Below are 24,669 nucleotides of genomic sequence, written 5' to 3' on the forward strand. Positions count from 1 at the left end.
TGGGCAGACCCACAGCGGGACCCCGAAGGGGCTCGGGATGAGGAATGATGGTCACCAAGGTGGTCACCAGCTTCCAGCTGGGAGGAAAATCCCAGGGCCAGGATGCAGGGTGGCTCCCAGGTGGAGCATCCTTGGGAAAGCAGATTGCCAAGCACCCTGAGGTGCAGCATGGTGGGAGAAGGGGTCCCAGCGTGTCCGCAGCAACCTCTTTGGGGTGTCTGTGTGGCACAGCAAGTGCCAAAAGACTGGATTTCCAACAGGATTTCTAAACTCTGAGACAAATGGGGCACTGCTCATCTCAGCCAGGCCCACTCAGGGTCCCAGCACCTCCACGGGCCCCAGGACCACTGCTCCCAGGGTTTCTGTTGCTGCAGCCACTGCTCTTTCCATTCCGGGTGCCCGTTGTCCCCTTTTCTGGTTGCAGGGACAGGGCTCTGCTGCTCTGATCTCAGCGAGACGATGCTCGAACGACAAGCCGGCCAGCAAGTGTTCCAGCATCCGGCACTGTAAATTCAGTGTCAGGCATGGAAAATCCAGCTGGGCTGCTGCTGTCAAGTCTCTCGGGTATTCTGGGCCAAAGCTCCCCCTGGCAGAAATCCCAGCCCCATCAGGGCCGGTGGAGTGGGGCCATTTGGCTCCAGCAGGGATTTGGGGGTGCAAATTCCTGATGCTCTACCCATCGCCCAGCAGCAGAACTCAGCCTCTCCCAGCACCCCAGCTTGTCCCAGCCAGATCCGACATGCGGGGCCATGCACATCCAGCCAGGACCTGGGGTTTTGCTCCACAAGTTTGCATCCCGTGGGGAAGGGGCTGCTCCGCCACCACTGCTCCGTGCCAGCTGCCACCTGCACCACAGGGGCTCAGCAGCAAGGGCCGGGTCACCTCCCCTGTGTCAGTCTTTGCATCCTCACCTGGCTGGTAAGGAAACTAAGGCATGAACCGTCTCCATGTCCTTCTCCATGAGGGCTTGCTACCTGCACCTCATTTTCCTCTTCCTAGGGCTTTTTTCCAGCACATTTGTACCCCTCTCCACACCCAGCAAGCCACTATCCTTCAGCCCCAGCTCTCCTGGCCCTCTGCTTTACAGCACACGGCCGCTCCTGCCGAGGCACCAGGAATCCTGACAGCAGTTAAACTGCCTGCAAGGGCTCCACGCACGGTCCAAAGGGCTCCCCAACCCCGCAGCCTGAAAAAGCTGCTGACGGAAAAACAACAGACCAAACACATCCAGGGAGCAATCCTTCCGAGCCAGGGACTCGCCCAGGGACCAGCCTAGCCCCTTCTCTTTGGAAGCAATTTCTGGACAGGCATCAGAGGTTTTCCAGTCTCTCCCTCTTTATTACATGCAAAGATTTACTTGCAAAGAGCTGCTTTGGTTTCTCAAAGCCAAGGCAGCCTTGCTGCCTATTCCCCCACCTGAAAAAGCCATCCCTTCCTCCTGACCTCATCCCAACCGTTGCCACAACAACCCCCGATGACGTCAAGGTGGAGGATTAGGGCTTCAGGTGGGGAAGGAGCAGTAGGAGTAGCTCAAGTGCTCAAGCCACAGAAGGAGCTCGGCAAGAGCCAGAAAGGAAATGAAAGGAGATGGAGGGGGAAGGAAAACACAGCAAGAGCCCGAGACAGAGGATTGCTTCCAGATTGCAGGTCCAGTTGGTCCCATGCCAGGGATGCCACGGAGCCAGGCAGGGATGCTTCGGGCCCACAGAGCCCAAGGTTTGGAGTGGAGCAGGGGAAGTCCCTCGAGCCATCTCCCACTCCTCTTGCTGCCTCTCCACTGCGCTTCTGCTCCAGTATCCAGGGATTTGAATGAGCTTCTCACTCTAGAGTTGCTGAGGGCTGGGCTGGCTTTTGCTCATTCCTTCTTGCTTCAGGATCAAGCCCATCTTCTGTCTTATTGAAGTTTTTTTCCCTCCCCAAGAAAACCTTTTGCAGAAAATTCTCTGGGGCTCGAGAAACAACTTGCCAGCAGCATTTCTGGGGGGACTGGAGAAATGTCTAGGCAGTAGTACCTAAAGGATGGTGCTGGGGAAGTCACAGCTCTCTTCACGCAGCATTCTGCTTTCAGACAGGTCCAGTCTAACAACAAAACAACACACCCAAGCCCAGCCCTAAGACCTGCTGCATGGAGCAGCCCAAGGGGATGTGGTTGCATCCTCCTGGAGAGCCTGGTACCCGTGGCTCAGCCTCCTGGTGCTGTGCATCAGAGGGTTTCAATCCTGTCCCAGTTGGATGTGGGTGTTTGCCCTGTGCTCACACAGCCCCTGCCTGCAGCCCCTCTGCTCTTCTCCAGTCCAGTTCACCCCCAGCCTCTTCCAGGGGTTCATCCTTCCCCCCAGCTTTTACCGGCACTTTCTGCACAGGGAGGTTAAAGACTCAGCAGGCTGGTTTGTTGGGGGTGCTGAGCACAGGGCCTGCAGAGGAGCAGCGGCTGCTCAGCACCTTTCTCTGTCAGCTGGTTTGGTTTTAACCCTCCTGGGTGTACCAGAGCCAGCTCACCAAGGGGGACGGTGCAGCGGCCCTGGTGAGAGGCTGAGAGCACAGGAGGAGATGCTCTTGCTGGAGGAGGGCATCAGCTCGGAGCTCTCGGGGACCAGCACATTCCAGCATCAGCTACCGGGTGGGGGGCGGGGAGCTGGACGGGGTGATCCCTACATCCCCAAGCTGGAGCCCACAGCAGCCGCGGTGCTACGAGCAGCTCCCAGCCAGCGGGGGGCGGCCCGGGGGGCAGCCGGGGATGCGCATCCCCGGCCGGGGGAGGCTGGGCTGGCTCCCCGGCTTCTCCGGCAACGGTCTGGCTCTCTCTTGTGGCTGCTCAGCCCCGGTGCAGCCTCGCTGCTCCCGCCGGGATCCAGCCCAAATCCTCCGGGATCCAGCCCAAATCCTCCGGGAGCCCGCGGGCGCCCCGTCCACGCAGGGACAACCGCTCCGCACCTTCCGCCGGGAGAAAACCCGCAGCGTGGGTGGGACAGCAGGGAAAAGTGCCACAAGCAGCGTGACAGCAGCCGAGCAACCCGAGGGCACGGGTTGGGGGGTTCAGATGCGAGCCCCCCCAGTGCAGCACCCAAACCCCCCGGGGCATGGCAAAGGGCTGCGGGAGCAGCCAGGGTGACTTGCTGCCCGGTCCCCATCCCTCCGCTCTGTCCATCCGTCCCGGCCATCCCCACAGGCACAGCCCGGCCGCAGCCCCAGCCAGCACTCCCTCCCTTTTATATCCCACTTGGAGCCTTGACACCGATATTTTTTTTTAAATTTTTCTTTTTTTTTTTTTTTCCGTGGGTGGCTCACAGACTGTAATTAAGAACCCTTCTTCCCCGCCTGCCCCAGCTCCCGTCTCCAGCAGCTGCTGTTTAAGCCAAGGAAACCCCCTTTCGTCCTCTCTCTCCTTTATAATTTTTTTTTTCTCCCCCCTCCCTTCTGAACATAAAGGGATGACAGTGCTCCAAGCCAGGGTCTTTTGCATTTCTGAGTTGGTTCTGTTAATTGGAAGGAGGGTTAAGAATCTGCAAGGTCGTTTCAATCTACATCTGACCTTCAGAGTAATCCTCTATGCCAACACCAGAGCATGTCATTAAAATGAGGCCCTCTACCATATCCCGGCATCCCTTTATTCTCTCCTTGTGCACATTAATTGCTCATAAGTTGATTTGATCTCCCTATTCTGCAAGAAGTAAATTGCCCTCTTATTTCGCCATTTTCATCCTGTTTTCTTAATTAGGCCCTTAAAAATCTCTAGGGCCTCAGCCAGGCCGCAGGCCTCATCCTGGGAATAAATTTTGATCTCAGCCTGATAAAGAGTGAGCAAACCCAGAGATTGAACAATGTCATTCTCCCCCCTCCCTCCCTCCGCGCTATTCTCTTGACATGAAAAGGCTATCAGTTTTTCCTCTGTGTTAATATAGGAAATAATTCACACTTCAGGCGTTGTTCTCTATTTAGTGTTCACACTCCCCAGATAAATCAAATCAGGGAATTATTTTTTTTTAGTGTCTGAAACTACTTATTCTTTCTCTCCCCCCAGCCTCGTCGCACTCTTTTTTTTCCCCCCCTCCTTCTTTTAATAAAGTTTCCAAGATTAGCCCCTGTGATTTTCCATCCTAGGAAGTCTATTTTAAGGTGGATTTTCTATTTTTTTTTTAAAAAAACTTGTGTGTGCGTTTAGCACCATCACAGAGGGGAGCGAGGGGCAGCAGGATCCTGGCACGTGGCTCCGCAGGCAGGGTCTGCTGGTGTGGCACGGGATGAGTTGTGCCAGGTACGGGCTCAGCCCCCTGCTCAGCCCAGAAGGAACTTAAAAGCACATTTTCCCCCTTGCCCTGGGCAGGAGGGTCCCCATCCTGCTGCAGGTTTGCAAACAGGAGGTGGGAAATACCCTGCACCAAAGCCTGCCTGTACCAGGGACCCCCAGCATGGTTTTGGAGCACCCAGGGGTGATGCTAAGGCAGCTCCAGCAGTGAGGAGGGGGCAGGAAGCCCCTCCACCAGCTCCAGAGACCACCCAACGTTTAGGATAAACACCCCTAAGACGGCTCCACCACCACACTCACCCACAACCAGGACAGCCACCAAAAACCTGCCCTGCTCCTGGCACCATGCTCAGCTCCAGGGACACAGCTCCTCCCAGCTCTGCTCTCTGGGGCCTTGTGACTATTATTAATTAAGGGACCAAGCCTGGTTCCAATTAAGCAATCAGCAGATGGGTCAGCACCTCACAAGTCCCAGCTGTGCTCAGCACCAGGAGCTGTGGACCTCCCTGAAGCACCCAGCTGCAGGGCTGGCACCCTTCCGGAGGGACCCTGAAAACCCCAAACCACGCCAGGACCAGCTGAATGAAAGGAACAGCGGTGCTTCCCCCCCCCAACCAAGCCAAGCTTTCCTGCAAAAAGAAAAAAACCCCAAACACAGCCCCCCAAATCCACGGCAGCTCCCCTGCAAGACAGGGATGCTGCTGCAGCCCTACCTCTGGGCACGGCCGTGGCATCGCTGGGAGAAAGCATCTCTGGTGCTTTGAGCATCACGACCCTCCCTCCTCCAAGATGAGAAGAAACAGCCCACGCTGCAACACTCTGGGATGTTGTAAATAAATATATTTTAATGATTCTTCTTCCATTCCAGTTCATTCTTTTATACATTTATTTATAAAACAGTAGTAAAATTTTTTAATCAGAGCACAGTGCATTAAAAAAAGAAAAGAAAAATAAAACAAACAAAAACCCCAAAAGATTAAAAAAAACCACAATAATAATCCACAACTGTTTACTCACAGCTGGGGGAGACACCACATCTCATGCTGAGCAGCGGATGGTCCTCTGCCTGCTGGTGCCTGGAGCAGGGTGCAGAGCCGGTGTGCCCCCCAGCCAGCCCCACAAGTGATGTGTACCACCAGTGAGGGCCCGGCAGGACCACCCCATAGCCACAAGAATCCCAAGCGACGAGGGATTTTGTATGCCCACCCTGAAGCACCTGCACAGACCCTCTGGAGTCATCCATAGATCACCTATAGGCACTCAGCACAGCGTATGGGGTGCTGCCCCCCTGCCAGGGGGGATTATTCTCTTTGCAGGCACCAAGGGCAGTGCACGAAGGATGCCAAGGCCTCCCGTGAATACGCAGGGTGAAGCAGCCCGAAACCCACAGCCCAGTGCCCCTCACCCAGCACGCCAATGCCCCCTCCGCTCCCTTCCCTGCACCCCTGCAGGGCAGCAGCCAGACCCTGCCCTGTCCCAGCGCTCCAGGACACCTCCGACACATCCTCCCTCTTCCCTTCCCCCTTCTCCTCCCCACCTTCTGCACTTCCCCACACCCTCACGTCTGACAGGCACTTCTCCAGGGGGGCACCGGGGCTGTCCCCCACCTTGCAATCTCAAATCCAGCCATGACAGAGCAAGCTTGTCCCTCCTTGGCTGACCTTTCCCCTCACGGTCCCAACCCCGTGACATCCCCCATCCTTGGTCCAGGATGGAGTGCACCCAGTGACCCCCATCCCTGCACGGGCACCCATCGATCCACCCATCCACAGCTCGGGGGGTGATGCTGTGCTGTAGTGCAGGACCAAAAAGGGGTCTCCTCTCCCCAGCCTTTCCTCCTCTCCCTGAAGAAATTCGTGCAGTATTTTCCCTGTGAACAGCATCCCCCTCCCCTGCCCAGCCCCCTCCCCGCCACCAGCCAGGCTGAGAAGGCAGAAGATGATGCAGAGCCCAAAGCAGCCCCCCATCACCAAGCCATCCTGGCTGGGGAACAAGCTGGTGACACTGAGAAGTGAAATAAACCCGCCGAGCCAAAGGCAGAGAGCAGCAGCTCAGGTTTGGCAATCGGTACAAACCATTCCCTGGTCCCCAGGCAGAGCCTGGACCTCCGTGCCCAGATGTGGGGCAGGACATCTACTTTCAACAAGTGTCCCCCCAAAAAACTGTTAAACCCTTAATTGTTCCACCTGAAGAACCAGGGCTTGGTGTTAGGGAGCAGAGGCACCTCTGGGGGGATGTCTCGAGGGAGGCTGAAGGCTGCCCAGCACCACACAGCCCCTTGTCCAGAGGCTGGAGAGGTTTTGGGGTGGTGGGTGCTGCCAAACCCCAAGGTGGGGCCCCCCACAAGGTGGGGGTCACAGCAAGGAGTTGACTGAGCATCAAACACCCCATCCCAGCTGTTCTGGAAGCCTTCAACGTCAACCTGAATTCATAGCCAGCTCACTCGGACAACACCCCCCGGCCCTGTGCCCCATGAATTAAACGTGCTCCAATTAACACCTCCCTCCAGCCCTGCAACCCAGCGAGGCAGCAGGTGCTCCGAGGAAGGAGGAACCACGAAGGATGTGGCACCGTGAAGCATCTGCAGGGCTCAGAGGCCACCGCTGGGGAACACTCCTTGGGGACGTGGGCTCCCGGAGCGAGATGGAAAGGAGGCAAAAAGCCAGACAAAAAGCTCTGAGCATCGTCCCTCTCCTCTCCTCCCAGGGCCTCGAAGGCTCCTGCCCGCTCTGGGGAAGGGGTTTGGTCCAGGAGGGTTTCGCTGAAAGGCAAAGCAGCCGAGCTCACACTCCCAGGCTGGGGAATCTGCAAGTCAGGCCAACGCCACAGCAAGCCAAGAAGGTCCGCTCCAGCTCCTGGCAAAAAAAAAGCTTGCGAAAGACACGGCGGTACCCGGCGAGCCTTGATCCGAGACCCCCGTTGCATAGAGAAAAGGTACTCCTACGTAGATTCAAGTGCGTGGCAGGACGGGCTCCTCCTGCGAGTAAGTGCCCTGTAACTTCACTAACCAAACTCGAAGGTCCAGTCCTCGCTCCCAGCACCAGAGCAGCTCCTCGTCACAGCATGTCTGCATCCTCCATGCTGAAGCTGCTCCGGCGACTGCTCGCCTTGGAAGCCTCCGGGGACATGGCCGAGAACAAGGGGTCGGAGGCCAGGGGCAGCATGGTGTCCTGCATCAGCATCAAGTCCAGCTCCTTCTTGGATAGGGATGGGAAGGAAGCACTGTGACCAGGCTCCAGGCTGTCCGGGAAGCCCCGGGAGCCGTCGTCGAAGCTCAGGCTGTGGGTAAAGTCCAGTTGGTGGTAGGGAGACTGGGGTGGTGGAGGCAGCGCTGGCTGCGGCTGCGATTCGGGGTCCAGGGGTGGCAGCAGTGGCTCCAGCGTCCCCTCGTCCCCGCTGGCTTCTTGCTTGACCACCTGCTGAGCCAGCTCGGCCACGTTGACACCCGAGGGCGAGGATGTGGGCAGCCCGTGGACACGCGCCTGCATCTCCAGCTCCTGCCAAGACAGCACAGGAGGTCTTTGGTGGGGACATCGCGCACGGGGACACGGCACAGGGGCCTTCATGGAGGTGGCAGGGACAGAGGGACCAGGAAGCTCACAGGGAAGGAGCCCACGGCAGAGGTGAAGGATGCAAAATGATGAGCCATGCAAAGCTCACCAACACTCACTGCAGTGACCTGAGCCTCAGACGTCTGGTTTGTCTGAAGACTTTGTTCCTGGTGACTAGACAGCCGTAGGAGGGAGGAGAGTCCCTGCCTGTCCCCTCGGCAGGCAGGAGAGAGCTGCTCGTGGGGCTGGAGCAGAGCGGAGGGAGAGGAGAGCACAGGGAAGCTCACCTGGATGCGGAGCAGCAGCTGCTTATTCGTCATCTCCAGACGGCGCGAGTGATTCTCCAGGTCTCGCGACCTCTGCAAGTCCTTCTGCATCCTCTTGATGTAGTCCACAGACGCCTTCAGGATTGTCCCTTTGTTCCAGCGCACGTCCCTGCCGTGCAGGATGGAAAAAGATTTGCCACCTGCATGCCAGCAACGTGTCCCCTCACCCCAACTCCACCAAAAAGCCCCTCTGCAAGTATTGCCTGCCACGAGACGCACAGCTACCCCAGCCCCCCAGAAACCACTGATACGTACAGGTCATTGGCCTTGGGGATCAGCATCCCCAACTCTTTGATGCGGTCGTTGATGTTAAACCTTCGCCGTCTCTCAACTGCGGGGTGAGAAGAAAGGGTTGGTGGTGAGGAGGCTCCGTGTCCCACAGCTCCCACTGGCCACACTGCTGTTCCCAGCTCACGGGGCTGGGAGCCACTGCCAGGCCCCAGCCGGACCCTCCGGCATCAGGGGGCTCGGGATAAGAAACCTCCTGGACCAACTCTTTGGCACCCTGCTCCCATCCATCACCCCAGCAGGACCGACCTTCCCCCAGCACTAACGAGGAGGACAACAGGGTGCCTCCTGCACCGCAGGCATTTTGCAGAGCCAGGAAAGAGGGAGCCAGGGCAGGGGGCTGAGGGGGTATTTCCTGAGGGTGAGGTGGGATGGGAAGGGGGACACAGCTCAGAGGGAGGGAGAATGAGGATGAACAGCGATAGTGAAAGGGCTGCAGGGGTCGGGGAGGGAAAGCCAGGTCACCCGTGGGCAGCCGGCACCGAACTCACTCAGGTTGTGATTGTCTTTCTTCTGGCGCTCTTTCGCCAGGGCTCGGCTCTCAGCATCTGCAACGGAGACCCACAACGTCACCCAGAGGGGACGCGGCTGCATCTCGCCCCACGAGCATCCCAGGCTGGTGTCGGTGCGCCCCAGCACCCTCAGAGCCACCCTCCCCACCCACGGGGACAGGACAACCCTGGCCAGTTTTGGCACTTGCTGTCACTGCCAGCTCCCCGCCAGCTCTGGGGCTGGGGACGTACCTGTCAGCTCTCTCTTCTGGGTGAGGTCGGCAGGGCAGGAGCTGCTGGTGACACCTACGAGGGAGGCTGTCACTTGGGGGTCCCCGCTATAGACATTCATGTGACTGCTGGACATCGGCAGCTGAAAACCAGAGGGACAGGCAGGTTAGCTCCATCCGGGGCCGCGGGATCGGGGTTCCAGTCCAGATGCCTGGCCTCCAGGATGTGGGTGCGCAGCCCAAGCGGGTGTAATTGCCTTCCCGGGCCCTTAAACCAGCTATAATCAGAGTCGCAAAGAAAACAGGACTTCAAAGGGCACAGCTGATCCCCTCCCACGGCCAACATCTAAAATAGGGCAGATGAATCACATCTGAGAAGGGCTCGGCAGGATGAATCCCACTGGGAAGCACAAGCTGTCATACGGATCCAACCTGGGAAATGGTGTCGCTCCAAGGAAGCTTCTGGCTGGGAAACCTCCCCTGGCACTAGCATCCCCCCACGCTGCAGCAGACGCCTGGTCCCTCCCAGCACCCCTCTCCCGTCTCTCTGGCTTTTTATAAAAGGGCTCCCAACTGCCGTTAAAGATGAGAAGAAGCTGAACTGGCTCTCGCAGTTGCAAAAGGGAGATCTCGCTGCCTCCCAGGGACGAGGCTGGTTGGGCTGGCACCCGGACATCGCTGCAGGGATGTGGCAGGACAGGTCCCCTCTGTGCCACCTCCATCCCTGCAACCATGGAGCTGTGGGACCCCCAGGCCACCCTCCCTCCCGGGGTCTGATCTCTTTCTAACACGCATCAGAAGACTCACTGTGTTGGGCATGTGGACTTCAGGGTTCATATAGCCTAAAACATCATCCAGGCGCATGATGTCATCGATGACCTCATCGAACTGAAAGGGAAAGCACAAGGTGCCAGTGGGCTTCGTTGCCCTTTCCAGCACGGTTGCCTCCGCCAGCAGCACGGTGGCATCCCCTCACCTCCCGCTCGGGGTTGGAGCTGATGTTGAGCATGGCCATGGGGCTGTTGGGCGCGCTGTTGCCCGCCGAGGAGGACATGACGTGGCTGGGTCGGACGCCGGGGGACGCGGCGGGGGGTGGCTTGGGCGAGTGGCTGACGGGGCTGACGTGGGCAGCAAACTTGTTCCCATAGGTTTCAGAGAGATAAGCCTGAACCTTCTTATCCCGCGACTTCTGCAGGTGGTACGTGGTGGGGTTTTCCAGGTAGGACTGGACCTGCAAGGAGACAAACCCTCAGGGACCCCCGCAGGGTCTCCCCTCAGCTCTGGGGTCGGGGGGACACCCCCAGCGCTGTACCTTGAGGACCTCTCCAGGCACGGGCGGTGGGGACTGGTAGTGGACGGGGGTGTTGATGGCCGGGGTGGAGGCTACCGGCATCCGCTGCTGCTGCATGTAGTTCATCATCATCTGCTGCTGCACGCGCTCCCTCTCGGCCTCCTGCTGCGCTTGCTGCTTCATCAGCTCCATCCGCAGACCGATGCGGGACGCCATGGTGCAGCGAGGGGGTGGGACACGGGTGCCCACCGGGCACAGAGGTGACCCTGAGAGGAAGACACGGCACATCAGCCTATTCTGTAGCAGGGAAACTGAGGCACGAGGAGGGAGCAAACCTCCCGGAGCACCTGTAGCAGCCGGTAACTAATCCAGGACGATCATCCCAACACCAGACAGACGGGTCTGCCCCCCTGCCGCTGCTTCCCACCATGCCACCGCTCTCCCTGGGGACAACCGGGGCACCCCGGGAGAGACGGCTGTGTGTGGACTCACGTACCGCCGGGTTCAGCTGGAGCCACCGATGGGCTTTGAGCCACCGATTTCCGAAACACCAGAGCAAAGCAAGAAGGGATGGGGGGAAAAAACAGAGCCTGGGAGCAGGGCGAAAGGGAAAGAGAAAGCAAGGGAAGAGCAGGAAGAAAAGGCTGGTGGGTGCCAGGAGCTGGAGGCAGGGTCTAACCCTCAGCACGGCCGCCCCAAAACCTCAGCTCCGGCGCGGGACGAACAACGCAGCTTCTGTGCGGGGCCGGCACGCGAGCGCGGGGGGAGGCGCGCGAGGCCCCCGCACGCACAGACCAGCCCTTGTTCCCCCGTACAAAGGGGACGGCGGCCCGTGGAGGGGGGGGAGAGGATGGCAGGGTGGGGGGAGCTGCCCAACCCGGGCTCCCCAGGGCACCACGATGGCTTTCCACCAGGCTGGTTTCCCAGGCGGGGATGGGGATGCAGGAGATGATGGGGTCTGGACCACAGCATCCACAGGGCGGGAGGGAAAGCAGAGCACAGGACCCAGAGCAAACGCTGCCAGGGGAACAGGCAGGAGCCAAACACCCAGGGTTTGCTTTGCAGCAGCGTAACCAGACAAATCTGGAGGGTTTTGCTATTTAAACACAATGTGTAATTGCAGACAAAGGGGCCGCGGTGGATACGACACACACCGGGGTTTCGGTGAGGCATCTGAAACACGGTGCCACGCGATATCCTAAGGGGGAAATTAAATCAAGCCAGCATGGACAGCAATACGATTACATGGATCAAGAGCCCGCTATTGAACGGCAAGAGGAAGGTAATTAATTAGACATGGTGGCCCGTCTGAAGGGGGATGGGAGACGAGGAGCCTGGGACAGTTATCAATCGGAGCTTCGTTAAGACGGCTGTCACAAATGGCCTTAGAGGAGCGCACAGGGGGATGTTTGAGACGAACAAGAGCAGAGCCTTGGAAAAGGACACAGCGACGCTGGGGACAGCCCGCAGCGGATGAAACAAGACTGAAGGGGGTAAAACCACAGCTGATGCAGACGGCGAACGTAATAACCCCAAATATTAAGGGCAGGCTGAGAGGAAAAGCCTCCAAGAGCCGTGAGATGGGATGAGCCAGCACAGCGTGGAAGGACTGGCCACGCTTTGCAAACCCAGCTCACGCCGCACGGCCAGGGCAGGGAGGGGGAGAGGCGGGGGGCCATGCAAGGCTGGCATTTTCGGGGGGCTTCCAGCCCTGGCGGAGAGCAGGAAAGAGATTTCAGGCCGTGCACAAGAAACTTTGCAGCCAGACCCTATGCTCACAAGCAAGCAGCTACCCACGGCCCTGCAAAGCACGGTGAGCTGAGCACAGCCCGTGGGTGGCGGCACGGGCACCCCGGCTGGATGGGTGCAAGGAGGCGGGGGACGATGGAGAGGCTGGCACCTCTGGTGCTGGGGAAACCTGGTGTCAGGGGTGAGGACGGAGCTGCCCCGCTGCAGAGCTGGGGGAGTCCAGGCTTTTCTCAGGAAGGGCAGCCGGTACAGGGGGGCAGGAGGGTGTCCAGTAGAGCGTGCCGAGGCACAGCCACGCACGGCACAGCACCCACACACCCCCATCAGCCCCAGTCCCACCACCCTGCCTGGCTGCAGGACCCCCCCAGCACTGCCCTCTCCACTGGGAAGCTCCCAAAAAGAGGAGCTGCCGAGGGCGAGGATGGGGAAGGGTGGCCAGAGCTGGGCCTAGTAAGGAGAGGGGGAAAATTAGGTCCGGTTTAAAATAACCTGCTTAGTTCTGCTTGGCTTCCCTCCTGCCCCCTGAAACACTGAGCAGCTTCTGCTTTCGCTCTGAGTCAACCCCGTCGGGAGGGTGGCAGCCGGCAGTTGGAAAGGATGGGGACCCTGCCGACATAACGGTACAGGCACCCCACCCCGGGGTGCACGTCCTGCCATCCCCTGGTCCGGGAGGGGGACAGAAATCAAGCAGGCAGGATGGCAGCTCCATCCAGGATGCCCGTTATTCCTGGGAAGGCATCCCAGAAAAAGCATGCCCAGTGGCTCTCCCGCTGAGCTGGAGCCATCGCCGTGCCAGAGGCAGCCCCAGCCTGGTCCCCACCTGGAGATGCCGGCGAGGGTCCGTCCCAGCGCAGGGGCAGCTGCTTGCCTGGCTCCGAGCGGGCAGCGCGGCAGGCCAGGGCATGCCTGGGCATTGGGTTTCCCAGCGGGTGCTGCCAGGGCACCTGCTGAGGCAACGTCCCCATCAGTCATGGGGAGGGAAGAGCAGGGGAGGAGAGGGAGGAAGGTGGTGGGAGGCCCCGGGTGGGCGATGGAGCAACAGGAAAGGGATGGAGAGGGACAAGAGGGGTGGGAAAGCAGGAGGAAGCAGGGAACGGGTGGACAGCCTCGGCCCCTCTCCACACCCCAGCTCCACCTTTCCTGTCTGGGGGGACACAGGGCGGCTTTGCCATGGCCCAGGTGGGCTCTCGACCCCCTGCCCCAGGGCACAGGGCGCACTGCCCATCACTGCCCATCAGCAGGAGAAGCCGTGGAGCTGGGCGGATCCTGACCCTAGCTCCACAGGGAAGCCCAAAGCACCAGCCCTGGGTCAACCCAGGCATGCAGGGAAAAGGGGCCGATTTCCCAAAGGAAACTCAGCCTGTGCTCTGAAAACGCCGTGACACCGCCTCCACCTTCTTGGGGTGCAGGAAAAAGCTAAGCCCATTTCATTGCAGGGTTGCACCCCAAATCCAGAGCAGCTTTTCGAGGGAAAACCTCCCGGGTGCCGGAGAGTAGTGGGCTCCATCAAGCGCCTGGGGGCTGCCAGGCATCAGCTGTGCTCCACCACCGCACACCAGACCCACCACCGGGACAACGTGCAGGGCTGGAGCCAGGGAATTAATCTCCCTTCAAAATATCTCTGCTGCTATTTAGCAACACGGTTATTTCTGGACCTTTCTTGCTTTTCCTCTGGGGGTGTTATTTCATCAACAGCCCAACACGCTCCCTCCGTGCCAGGGCAGCGCTTCAGGGGTAGCTCCAGCCAGAGGATCCCCAGTGGCACCCAGAGCTGCCCTGACCCTCGCTCATCCCTGCAGGACTCTGCACAGCCTCGAGCTGTCCCCCACCACCCCAACCCAGGCTGTGACAGCCACCGGGACTTTTTTTTTGGAGTAACACTGGATGCTGCTCTGCTACACACCGGGCTGGGCTGCCCATGGACCCGCTGCGGAGAGCCAGCGTGGGGCACCCAGCGCCACCCCAAAGGGACAAAACACCCAGAGCAGCACCCCACCCCAGGTGTGGGTTAGAAATAAAAGCTGATTTAGCTTTTTCCAGATTTAGCCCCTGCAAAATCCAGGGGGCTCGCGTTACCCTCCCTGGGCAGCCCACCGGGAAGGGACACCCACGCTGCCTGCCCTGCCTGCAACATACGGGCACATCCCATCCCCACGAACGCAACACATCTCCTGCCCAGCCCTTGGAAAGCTGGAGGGGAAGAGAGGAGGGATGAGCCCTGGAGACAGAGCTGAGAACCCCCAAACTCACGGCACCCCGGCGCCGCCTGCCCAGCCCCACTCCCTCGCGCGTGTTTATTTCCTGGTCGATCGTGACCATTTATGAGCGGAAAAATCAATCGGCAGCTTCAGCCGGGAGTGGGGACCCCCGGGGAAGGAGGGGAGCTGGGGTGGGGGCCATGCCGCCCACCCACCCGCCACTCTGGGCTGCTTCGTTGATAACCAAGAGGGCAGCGAAAAGCAAAGGGAAAAGAAAGAAGCGAGAGCAGCTCCGCTTCTTGCTACCGCCAGCAAGCACCCACTGAGCCTTCCTTCCTCGTTTGTCATTTTCAAATGCCGGGGTGGGGGGGACACGATGGGGACGTGGGGGCCCGGCACACCCCAGCCCGGGCAGAGGGAAGCACCCACCACCGTTTCAGGCAGGCGCTGGGTGGCTGGATCCCGGCAGCTGGGAGCACGGCGGGTGTTTGCTCCGCACCCAGATCTGCTCCGACAGCACCCAGCTGCCACCCAGCCAGGCACCCGCAAAGCCACCCCGTGGGTGTCCCCAGCACAGGGACAGGCTCTGCTGCCACCCTGCAGAAGGGGGACAACAGGGCAGGGGTTACCTGCACACAGGATGGCAGGGCTGGGGGGGTCCAGGTGCCAGGGCCAGTTGGTTGCAGCTCCTCCGGGCTCCTTGCTGGGGCCAGCCCTGGTCCCGTGTTTCCTCATTTTCAGGACCCCGCTTTTAATGTGGTAGCAGCCACACAGGGTGTGCAGGGGGGTGGGGGGGGAAGTTGCAAAAAACCTCCAAACCTGTTTGTTTTTCTCACTGCAACACAGGAGTTAGCAACTGAGCTGAGAAAAAGCATGGCAAAAATAGATGCAGCCACCGCCGCTGGGCTCTCCGGGATGCCAGACCCCATCATGTCCCCTCCTGCAGTGGCATCCCTGCCTGCAAACACACTGAGGGGCAAAAGCCATCCCTTGTGACTCCAGGGGACCTGGCACAGGGACCCCTCACCCTCCGTGTGCCCCGAGCAGATGCAGACTAAGCACCAGCATCACGCAGCCAGATCTGGCCCCGCTGGGCAGCATATGTGGTCCCCTCCAGCACCCACAGCTGGTCCCCACCAGGATGGCGATGCCAGCGATGGCCAGCACCAGCCAGGATAAAGGGATGACAAGGATGCCTGTGTGACACCCCATGCAGCTGGCACGATGCCGGGGACACCCCCCACGGCCCTGTTGTGCGAAGCTGCTTTGCACTGCATCTTCTTTGCACCGCATCCCCTTTGCACCCATGCTGGGGGTGCCAGCATCCCATGAGGGCACCACAGCACCTCCCTGCACACCCTGAGCAGATCAAGCTCCCCTGCTTCCCCCCTGGAGAAGCTTTCCTGGGCCAGGCCAGCAAGCCACTGCTGTGCCACCGTGCCACCATGCCAGCAGCATGGCCAGCAACCTTCTACTCCCGCGCAGCTGGGACCAGCCCCACAGTTTCTCCCTTGGGGAACTCGCCCTGACTTGGCAAGGCCACCGCGGGAATGACTTATGCCATGTCAGCATAGCCGTGGTGTCAGAGGTCGGGTAATGCTGGCACCCAGCAGGAAGGAGGCCGGGGTCCTTTCATCTTCATCGGCACGTGGAGGAGCGCAGTGCTGTGGTTGGCAGCCCCAGAAAGGGGCAGTGGCACAGGGTCCAACCCAGGGTATCAGAAGGGGATTCCTCACCATAAAGGTGGCCAAACCCTGGTAGCGGAGCAACCTCCATGCTTGGAGACCCCGATCCAACGCCAACGTCGGCCACACTTGGGGCTGGACCAGAGGCTCCAGGGGTCCCATCCAGCCTACGCCCCTCTGGGATGAGGATGGGGTGGTGGGAAAAGAGCGGGGACGGCCCCGTTTCCAACCCCAGAGAGCAGCATTGCCCTCCCCATCACCCACCCAGCCGGAGACGGGTCAGGCAAGAGATGGGTCAGGCAGGTGGATGGCCAGAGCCACCCCAGCCCCATCCAGAGGCACCTTCCCTGTGCGGCAAGCACGCAGCCCTGAAAGGGAGAAGGAGAAGGCGGAGGGACTTGGCAAATGAAAGCCAGGGTCAGTTGACAATGCCAGCGAGAGACTGAGTCACTGGGACTGTTTTTAGCCCCGGCATCTCAGAAACGTGGACCGCGACATTGTTAACAGGCGTTTGGGTCAGAGGCCAAATGTTTTCCCTTCCATGCGTTAAATACCGCCCCTGGAAGTGGCCCAGGTATCCAGCACAGTAAAAACATTAATGCAGGTCTTGTAAGGCAGCAGGACCCCGGCTAAAGCGGTCCCCAAACTGCCCAGGTAGGCTTGACCCACCAGGGAGGTGTCAGGGACCCAGTGGAGGGAAAAGCATCGCTCCCTGGGTACCAAGAGCCAGGACTGAGCGTCCCTTGTCACAGCATCACTCCCAGGGCAGAATAAATGGGGTCCATAAAAAGGCCCCCTGGTTCTGTTGGTGCCACAGTATACCCACAGGTGCCCACCTGCGAGTGGCAGCCATTACGGGGTTAATAATACACAGCCTTGCTCTGACACCTCTCCTTCACCCCAAAAAGCCCCTCTGCCCAGCGTGGCACACCTGGGGGACACCACGCACGCCATCCCCCTGGCTGAGCATGGCAGGTGGAGGCTGGCACCCACCAGCCGGGTCCCCAGAGCAGGGCTGGGGGAGACGGGGGGACACCACCACGGTGGGGCCAGATCCTGCCTCTGTGGTTCCCGCAGAGCGGCTGGCAGGGCACAGGAGCCCTGATTGAAACATCACTGTCCGACTGACCGCCCGGGGAATTCACAGCCCGCCAGCGCAAACAGCCTGAGACAACAGGATCCTGCCCTCCCCTCCCGCTCCCCGCTCGACAGCGGCAATTAAAAATAAAAGTGTTAACAGGCAGAAGGACGTTCCTGGGGCGAGGACGAGGCAGCGGCAGTGCAGGGGCTGGGGACCCGCTGCAGCCCAGCACCACCCCGGGCTGAGTGATTAATCAGCCCCGTATCGTGTCCGTACCGTGTCCGCCTTCCAGCGGGGAGGCACGGAGAGGAGCGGGGTGACCTTGGAGGGGCCTCGGCCACGCTGGCGGGGAGGGACGTGCTGCCACGCCGTGTCCTGCTCGCTTCGGCCAGGAGCAGGGCTCTGCGTGCAACCCCCGGCCAAAGAGCGAACCCCATCCTGCTCCAGCGCCGGCTGACTCCGGGCAACTTGGGTGTTGGTTGTTTAATTTGTTTGTTGTTTTTTTTTTTTTAATAACTGCATAAATGAACAATAAGGGGAACTGGTAGAACAGCACCGTCCTTGGCCCCCGGCTTGCTTACAGCAGGGCAGATGTAATACAGCACAGCACTGGGATTTGGAGGCACTACATACCCAAAAATCCTAGAAATCACCCCGGAAAGTAGGGACGCTCAGCAAAACCAGCCCTTGAGCCCCAGATGCCCCAAGGTCACGGTGCCACTTGCCATGAGCAGAAGGCGCAAGGTGACAGTGGCCACCCCGTGCTCCCTCCTCCCCATACCAAAGGCACTCCCAGCACCTCCCCATCCCTCCTCCCTCCCACCACGGCCCCATGCTGCTGGAAGGAGGTAATATTTATAAATACACCCCGTGAGTCCCCAGCACCCAGCCAGGAGGCTTCTAAGGCGGCCGATTTCATGTAACTGTACCGCAGGCGGCAGCCCCAGCGCCGCAGCCGCCCCGTCCATGGGAGCCACAGCTGTTCTCCAGCCCCAAGAATAAACAAGTTGGGGACAGCCTGTGACTTGTCCTCCCAAACAGCCCCCGGGCTCAGCCCGCTGCCATCCCAGCCCCGGCAGCACCTCTTATGCCTGGGGGGGAGCACCCAGCCATCGCCGCTTACCCGCCGAGGAAAGGTTTCTCCTCTCCCCTTCTTGCCCCCCAGCTCAGCCCGGTGCTTTCCTGCTCCGTGAAGGTCAAACTCGGTTCTCAGGAGCCCCTGCTGCCAATCCAGCCCCTGCCCTGGCACCGTGCCGCTGCAACCGGGTCGGGTCCTCGCGACGGGTGCTGCCGCCTCCCTGGCACGAGTTACACCGGTTTGACCATGAAGGAGCCCAGAGGTTCTTTCCCACCAGGCTGGGCTTTCTCCAGGCGAGATCTTCACCTGCTCCGAGCCTGGAGCTGTCCCCGAGGAGCAGCCGGGGGGGCCAGGGCTGAGCATGGCACCCACCCCGCTGCAGATAAGACGGGAGCTGCAGCCAGCGCCGAGCCCGCTGGCACCCAACCTCCGCTCCTCCCGGGGGTTTGCAAGCTGGGAGCAGGGAAAATGCTCCCTGCATGCCAGCTAGCTGCAGACCCCATTCCATCAGCCTGACCCGGCTGCAGCCCCCTCCTCACGCAATTCCCCCAAAATCTCAAGGAAAGAGCCTGGCAAAAAGCCAGAGCTGCTGTCGTCACTTGTCCCCAAGGCTCCAAAAACTCCCCATCCCGTCCCAAAGCTCACTGCCAGCCATTGCCACCGAGGTGTCCCAGCCCCGACCCTGTGCTGTGGACCCCCTGCAGCCCCTCTGCTTGCTCCCGATGTGGCAGGGAGGGGTCTGAAGGTGCCCAGGTCGGATGCCCCCCAGCCCTGCTGATTTTGGCACCCAGGCACTACCGCAGCGGCTGCACTAACTGTGCCGGAGGTGCAGCCGTGCACGGAAAGGAGAATTTAAAACTGAAGGAGACTCCCGGGATAACGCTGTGCCGAGGGGAAGGGACGGAGCCGGGGCTGGGTGATGGGAAACCTTCGGCTTCGCAAGTGTTTATATAAGTAAATCACTTTCGTTAGTAGTGTACATATACATATATATACATAAGACCATGTATGGGAAGGAAAAAGAGGGATGTAACCGGCAGGGAGGAAGGATGCTGCCTGGGCGTTTCAGGTTTATCTGGAAAGAAAGTTGGCTGATTTAATTAAAGGAGGGGATTTCAGCAGACAGCAGGGTGCGGGGAGTTTGTTTGGGGTTGAATGCACTTGTAGGAAGGGTGACAAAACCCCGAGAGCAACTCTTCGAGGAGTCTTTAAGATGCCACAGCTTCCTTGCAAAGACTGTAGGCACCGTGGGGCTGGGATATACCACTGAAAGACCTCGAACCCTCCCCAGGCAACCTCATCCAGGCGAACCCACACACCACCCATTGCAAATCCCCTGGGCCACGCTGGGGTGCTTGTCCCCCTTCTCCTGCTCCCAGCCCCATAGCACCTACCTCCCCAAAATGCCTCCCGACCCACACGCTGCACCTCCAGACACGGAGCATCGCCCATTCCCCTGGGGGCTGCTGGGCTCTCCCTCCATCCAACAGACCTACGGCACAGCACGAGCTCCCAGCAGCCAGGATCTGGCCCCACACCATCCTCCTGGGCTGGATACCCCCCCCCCCCCCTCCCCCCAGCATGCCAAGCTGCTTCCAGGCAGGCACTGTGCAGCCCTGCTCACCTCTGTCACTCAGGGCTCGTTTTTCCTCTGCCTGCAGGGAAATTGTGTGGTTTCTTCCCTCTTTTTTTTTTTTTTTTTCTTTGCAATTTAATATTTATAGCTTTACTCCGCTGCCTGTTTGTTCAGCAGAAAGTGAGGGGGAAGATGCTTGGAGAAGGGAAGGCTTCTCCACAGATGCTGTCAGCATCCGCTGGACAGGACTGGGGCCAGTATCAGTGCCGGGATCATGCCCATCGTTCCCATTTTTCTCAGCAATGTGCCACCTCCATCTCCAGCCAACTCCTGGAAGGCAAGGAGCAGGAACTGGAGCTCATCCTAGAGCACAGGACTCAAGCCTCCTGCATCCCTGGGCTGACCACGTCGTGGGACCCTATGTGCACGCAAATCCGCAAACCCACCCTGAGTGAAACCCAAGTGCCAGGCACCAACCCTGCAATGAATCCGGGGGAAACATCGCGGCTCCTAGATGCACCAGTGGGGGGGAAAAATAGGGGGGAAAAAAAAAAAGGATGAGCACTTATTTCCTGTGTGTTCACAAAGAAATCATCCTTTTCATCCCTCGAAGCGTTACACCGCCAGCACCTTCCCCTGCTTCAGCTGCGAGGGTGACAAAACCACACTCACCCTGGGAATCACAGGCTTGGGGACCAGTGATCACCAGGACCGCACAACGGCTCACCGTGCTGCTGCCTCGCCTGGGCTCATGGAGGTGATGCCACCGCAGAAAGGCCACCACGGGATGCCCGTGGGGCTGGAGCCAGCATGGCACAGCGCAGCGGCAGGCACGTGTTGCACCTCCAAGCAGCCTCTGCTCTTTTATGGGTCTATAAAACAGCCAGCGCTGGCTCCCGCGGCTGGGAAAAGCCTTGTAAATCTCCCACAGCAAACAGAGGGTCAGGGAAGCTGTCATGAAATGGCCACCACGGGTCAACACCGGCACAGGGTCCAGTCACTGGATGCCACCAGGGTGCTGCCCCAGGGACGTGCCAGCGGCGTGGTGCCACTGCCGGGCTGCAGCACCCACACCAGGGACACCGCTGTGCTCAGTCAACCCCGGTAAGTCGCTCCCCCCCCTACCCACCCCCCCAGCCCGGTTCCTCTTCAAGCGGGGAGCAGGGTAACCCCACGCAGGGCAGTATGAAATAGCTCCCTTTCGGTGAGGGCGGCTTGAGGTCCCCCCCCCAAAAAAAACCCTAAACCAGCTGTCCCCAGGGACGGAGCCCAGAGGTGATGGGGATGGGCACTGGGAGAGCTCCACCACCCCCCACCATCCCTCCGCACCCCCCAGAAAGGAGGGAGAAACAGCAATCCAAGGCTGAAATCCCCCTGCGCCATCGCTACGTCAAGACCCCAGCCCCACCTGCGGCACCCCACAACACGGGGAGAGCCAGGGGGAGTCAGAAGGGAATTTCTACCACCACGACACGTGCTTTTTGGAGGGGGGGGGGGAACCCCCTGCATGGCCTCCCCAGCCCCATTTCCCTGCAGTGGCTGTTTCTTTCCCCGCAGGGCTGTGCCGCTTGGGCTCCAGGGCCACCCCACCCTCAGCCCTGGAAATGTCCCCCCTGCTCCGATGATTCATCACTTTGTCGCTGCACACGCAGGGCTCTTCCCTTTCCCCACAGCACGGCCGAAACCCAGCAAACAGGGAAACCTGGTCACGGCAAAGGCGATGGCAGGGCAGGAGACCGGGAACACACACGTGCCGTAAACTCGGCGCCGTGGAGCATGGAAAAAGAAATAAAGACCTGGCTGGAATCACAACCTCCATCCCAAACACCCGGATGCTGGAGTCGCCCCATGGCAGCCAGCCCCACCCCGGAGCGGTTTCCTACTGATAAGGGCGGGAGGCAAAGCCAGCATCCCTCGGGAGGCAAAGCCAGCATCCCTCGGAAAACAAACCCAGCATCCCTCGGAAAACAAACCCAGCATCCCTCGGAAAACACGCCGGCACCCCTCCGCACGCCGCGGGGTCAGCACGTGCAGCCGCCCACCCCCGGCCATCGTCACCCACCCCTAGAGCCTAAATCTGGTAGTTTCTCAACTCCAGCAGCCCAATTCCCAAAAGCCCACCGATCCAGGGTTTTTTTCCCACTGGATCCCCCAGCAGCAGGTAAGCGCAGGCTCAGCCGCCGCCAGCCCCGCTCCCTCCTCCGGCCGGAGGAGCAGCCGTGCATGAAGCCAAGCAAACATGGCAGGGGAAACTAAACGGGGGGGGGGGAATAAAAACAAAAAAAAATCCCCCAAACTCCACACTTTCACTCTCTGCTGTTATATATAAAAAAGCACAAAATCCCCCCGCCCCCCAGTACCCCAAGGGCTGGGAACACGCAGAAGCGCTGCGATTCCTGGGAATGGGTCCTGCTCGTCCCCGGACTTGCACAGGCTTATTTATTTATCTTAAAAGAGCACAACAACCACCATATTTTCTCTCATTTTTCTTTCTTTTTTTTTTTTAAGTAAATTTCCCCATCATCTGACTCACTGAGGCTTTAGAGGGCATGAGCATGAGGGCTGTCGTAATCTTTCCTTTTGCGATTTCTTTTGCTTTGCAATTAATTCACGAATATAATTAATCAGCGGCTGTAGGTGAAGTGCAGCCCCCTCCTACACCCCCCTCAAACTCCTGCTGGTTGCAAGCTCGGGGGGGGGGGGGGGTGCTACTCTTGGTGATCCCCTAAAAGCTGGGTGACATGGGGTACCCCCACCCCCACCCTGGCCTTTTGCAGACCCCAAAAGCAGCAGGGCTGGGGGGCTGCCAGCTCCCGGGGGGACCGCACTCTCCTGCTCCCCAGGCCGGGAGGAATTTGCAGCCTGTCCCGGGGGATGAGGTGGGGGGGGGCACGGAAACCCCCCCAGCAAACCCAGCGCTGTCAGCAGCGAGGGCTGGAGCATCCGTGCCTCAGTTTCCCCACGCGTGGGGTAAACGCTGCGGGGGGGGGGGGGGGGGGGCGCTGGTAAAGGCGACCCAGGCAAGTCACCTTCGGCTGCCGGAGGGGCTGGCAGCCCCTGGGACCCTCGGCCTTTCGGAGGGGGCACCCGGAGACCCCCGACCCCCGTCCCCCCGGGAGTCACAGGGGTGCAGCCACAGCCACGGCCCGGCTGGAGCCTCCTGTAAGCGGGGGCCGCTGCCGGGGGCGGCGGGGGGGGCGTTATTATTTACAGCAAAGGCGGAAAAAACCCAGAAACAACCCGAGTTCCAAGCACCGCGGGATGGGCCAGGGGGACACCCCGACATCCGCCCCCCCCCCCAAAACCGTGCTCCGACCCGAGGGGTCCCGCTGCACGGCCGGTCCCCCCCGGTCCCCCCCCCGCCCCGCTGCACTCACCCGGCGGCTGCGGGGGCGAGCGGAACGGCGAAGGAAACGAAGTGCCTCGGTTCGGCTCCGCTCGGCCCGGCTCGGCTCCCCTCGGCCCGGTTCGGCTCCCCTCGGCTCGGTTCGGCTCCGCTCGGCCCGGCTCGGCTCCGCTCGGCCCGGTTCGGTTCCGCTCGGCCCGGCTCGGCTCGGTTCGGCCCCGCTGCACCCGCGCCGAGGGAGGGCAGCACTGCCCGCCCGGCCCGGCCCGCCTCGGCACAACACGGCACGGCACGGCACGGCACGACACGGCGCGGCCCGCTCGGTGCCGCAGCACGCCGGGAGCTGTAGTCCGGAGCGGGACCGCGCTCCCCGTGCCTGCCGGGAGCTGTAGTCCCCGCCCGGGCCGCAGCAGCGGGGGGGGGACGGGGACTGCGGGGGGTGGGGGGATGGGTGAGTGGCTCCCTCCCAACAACGGGGCCTCCCGCCCCCCCAGCGGGCCAGGAGGTGGGTGCCGGGGCAGGGGGCGAGGGCAGGGCCGTGCTGGGGTCGCGCAGCCCCTTGCACCGGGATCGTGCAGCTCCTTGCACCAGAGTTCTACCAGTTTTACCGCTCCTTGCACCAGGGTCGTGTAGCCCTTTGCACTGCAGTCGCATAGCCTCTTGCACTGGGATCATGCAGCCCCTTGCACCAGCGTCGCATAGCTGCTTGCACCAGGGTTTTACCACTCCTTGCACTGGGGTCACGCAGCTCCTTGCACTGGGGTCATGCAGCCCCTTGCACCCTGATCACACAGCTCCTTGCACCACAGTTGTGCAGCTCCTCGCACTGGGTCACGCAGCCCCTTGCACCAGGGTTTCACCACTCCTTGCACTGGGATGACACAGCTCCTTGCACCACAGTCATGCAGCTCCTTGCACTGGGTCACGCAGCCCCTTGCACGGGGGTTTTATCACTCCTTGCAACACGGTCATGCAGCCCCTTGCACCAGGATCATGCAGTTCCTTGCGTCAGGGTCACGCAGCCCCTTGCACCAGGGTTTCACCACTCCTTGCACTGGGATGACACAGCTCCTTGCACCACAGTCATGCAGCTCCTTGCACCAGGGTCATGCAACCCCTTGCACCAGGGTTTTACCACTCCTTGCACTGGGGTCACACAACCCCTTGCACCAGGATCATGCAGTTCCTTGCACCAGGGTCACACAGCCCCTTGCACTGGGGTTTTACCACTCCTTGCACTGGCATCATACAGCCCTTTGCACCCTCACACAGCTCCTTGCACCACAGTCATGCAGCTCCTTGCACTGGGGTCGTGCAAGCCCCTCGCACCAGGGTTTTACCACTCCCTGCACCGTGGTCATGCAGCCCCTTGCGGGGGATGCTGCAGCAGGGGGGAGCGGTGGGGACCAGCACATCCCACTGCACCTCGAGTCCCCCAGGGCACGGCGTGACCCTGCCACGGGCTGCCGGGGTGGCAGCAGGACGGTGCTTCCCTCTCCGTGGCTGGGAGCTCCACGGGACCCGCCGTGGCAG

General features: G+C 60.4%; 1 protein-coding gene across 3 annotated transcripts; it reads right to left on the minus strand.

Annotated features, from left to right (window-relative positions):
* Positions 1 to 5,069: 5,069 nt before the first annotated feature.
* TFEB (transcription factor EB) lies at positions 5,070 to 23,477 on the minus strand. 3 transcript variants are annotated; one of them, XM_055819904.1, is made up of 9 exons: positions 23,168 to 23,477; positions 10,445 to 10,689; positions 10,109 to 10,363; positions 9,940 to 10,020; positions 9,155 to 9,275; positions 8,903 to 8,959; positions 8,379 to 8,454; positions 8,085 to 8,232; positions 5,070 to 7,743 (listed from the first exon to the last, which is right to left on the minus strand). In XM_055819904.1, exons 2-9 carry the CDS (start codon positions 10,637 to 10,639, stop codon positions 7,303 to 7,305), a joined length of 1,374 nt encoding a protein of 457 aa, XP_055675879.1. In that variant the 5' UTR covers positions 10,640 to 10,689; positions 23,168 to 23,477; the 3' UTR covers positions 5,070 to 7,302. The 3 variants fall into 3 exon arrangements, with proteins under 3 accessions (XP_055675879.1, XP_055675878.1, XP_055675877.1); XM_055819903.1 differs by lacking the exon at positions 23,168 to 23,477 and adding an exon at positions 15,000 to 17,223; XM_055819902.1 differs by lacking the exon at positions 23,168 to 23,477 and adding an exon at positions 12,993 to 13,415.
* Between the last annotated feature and the right edge of the window lie 1,192 nt (positions 23,478 to 24,669).

The sequence above is a fragment of the Falco peregrinus genome, chromosome 16 (assembly GCF_023634155.1).
Source record: "Falco peregrinus isolate bFalPer1 chromosome 16, bFalPer1.pri, whole genome shotgun sequence".
Taxonomy (NCBI): domain Eukaryota; kingdom Metazoa; phylum Chordata; class Aves; order Falconiformes; family Falconidae; genus Falco; species Falco peregrinus.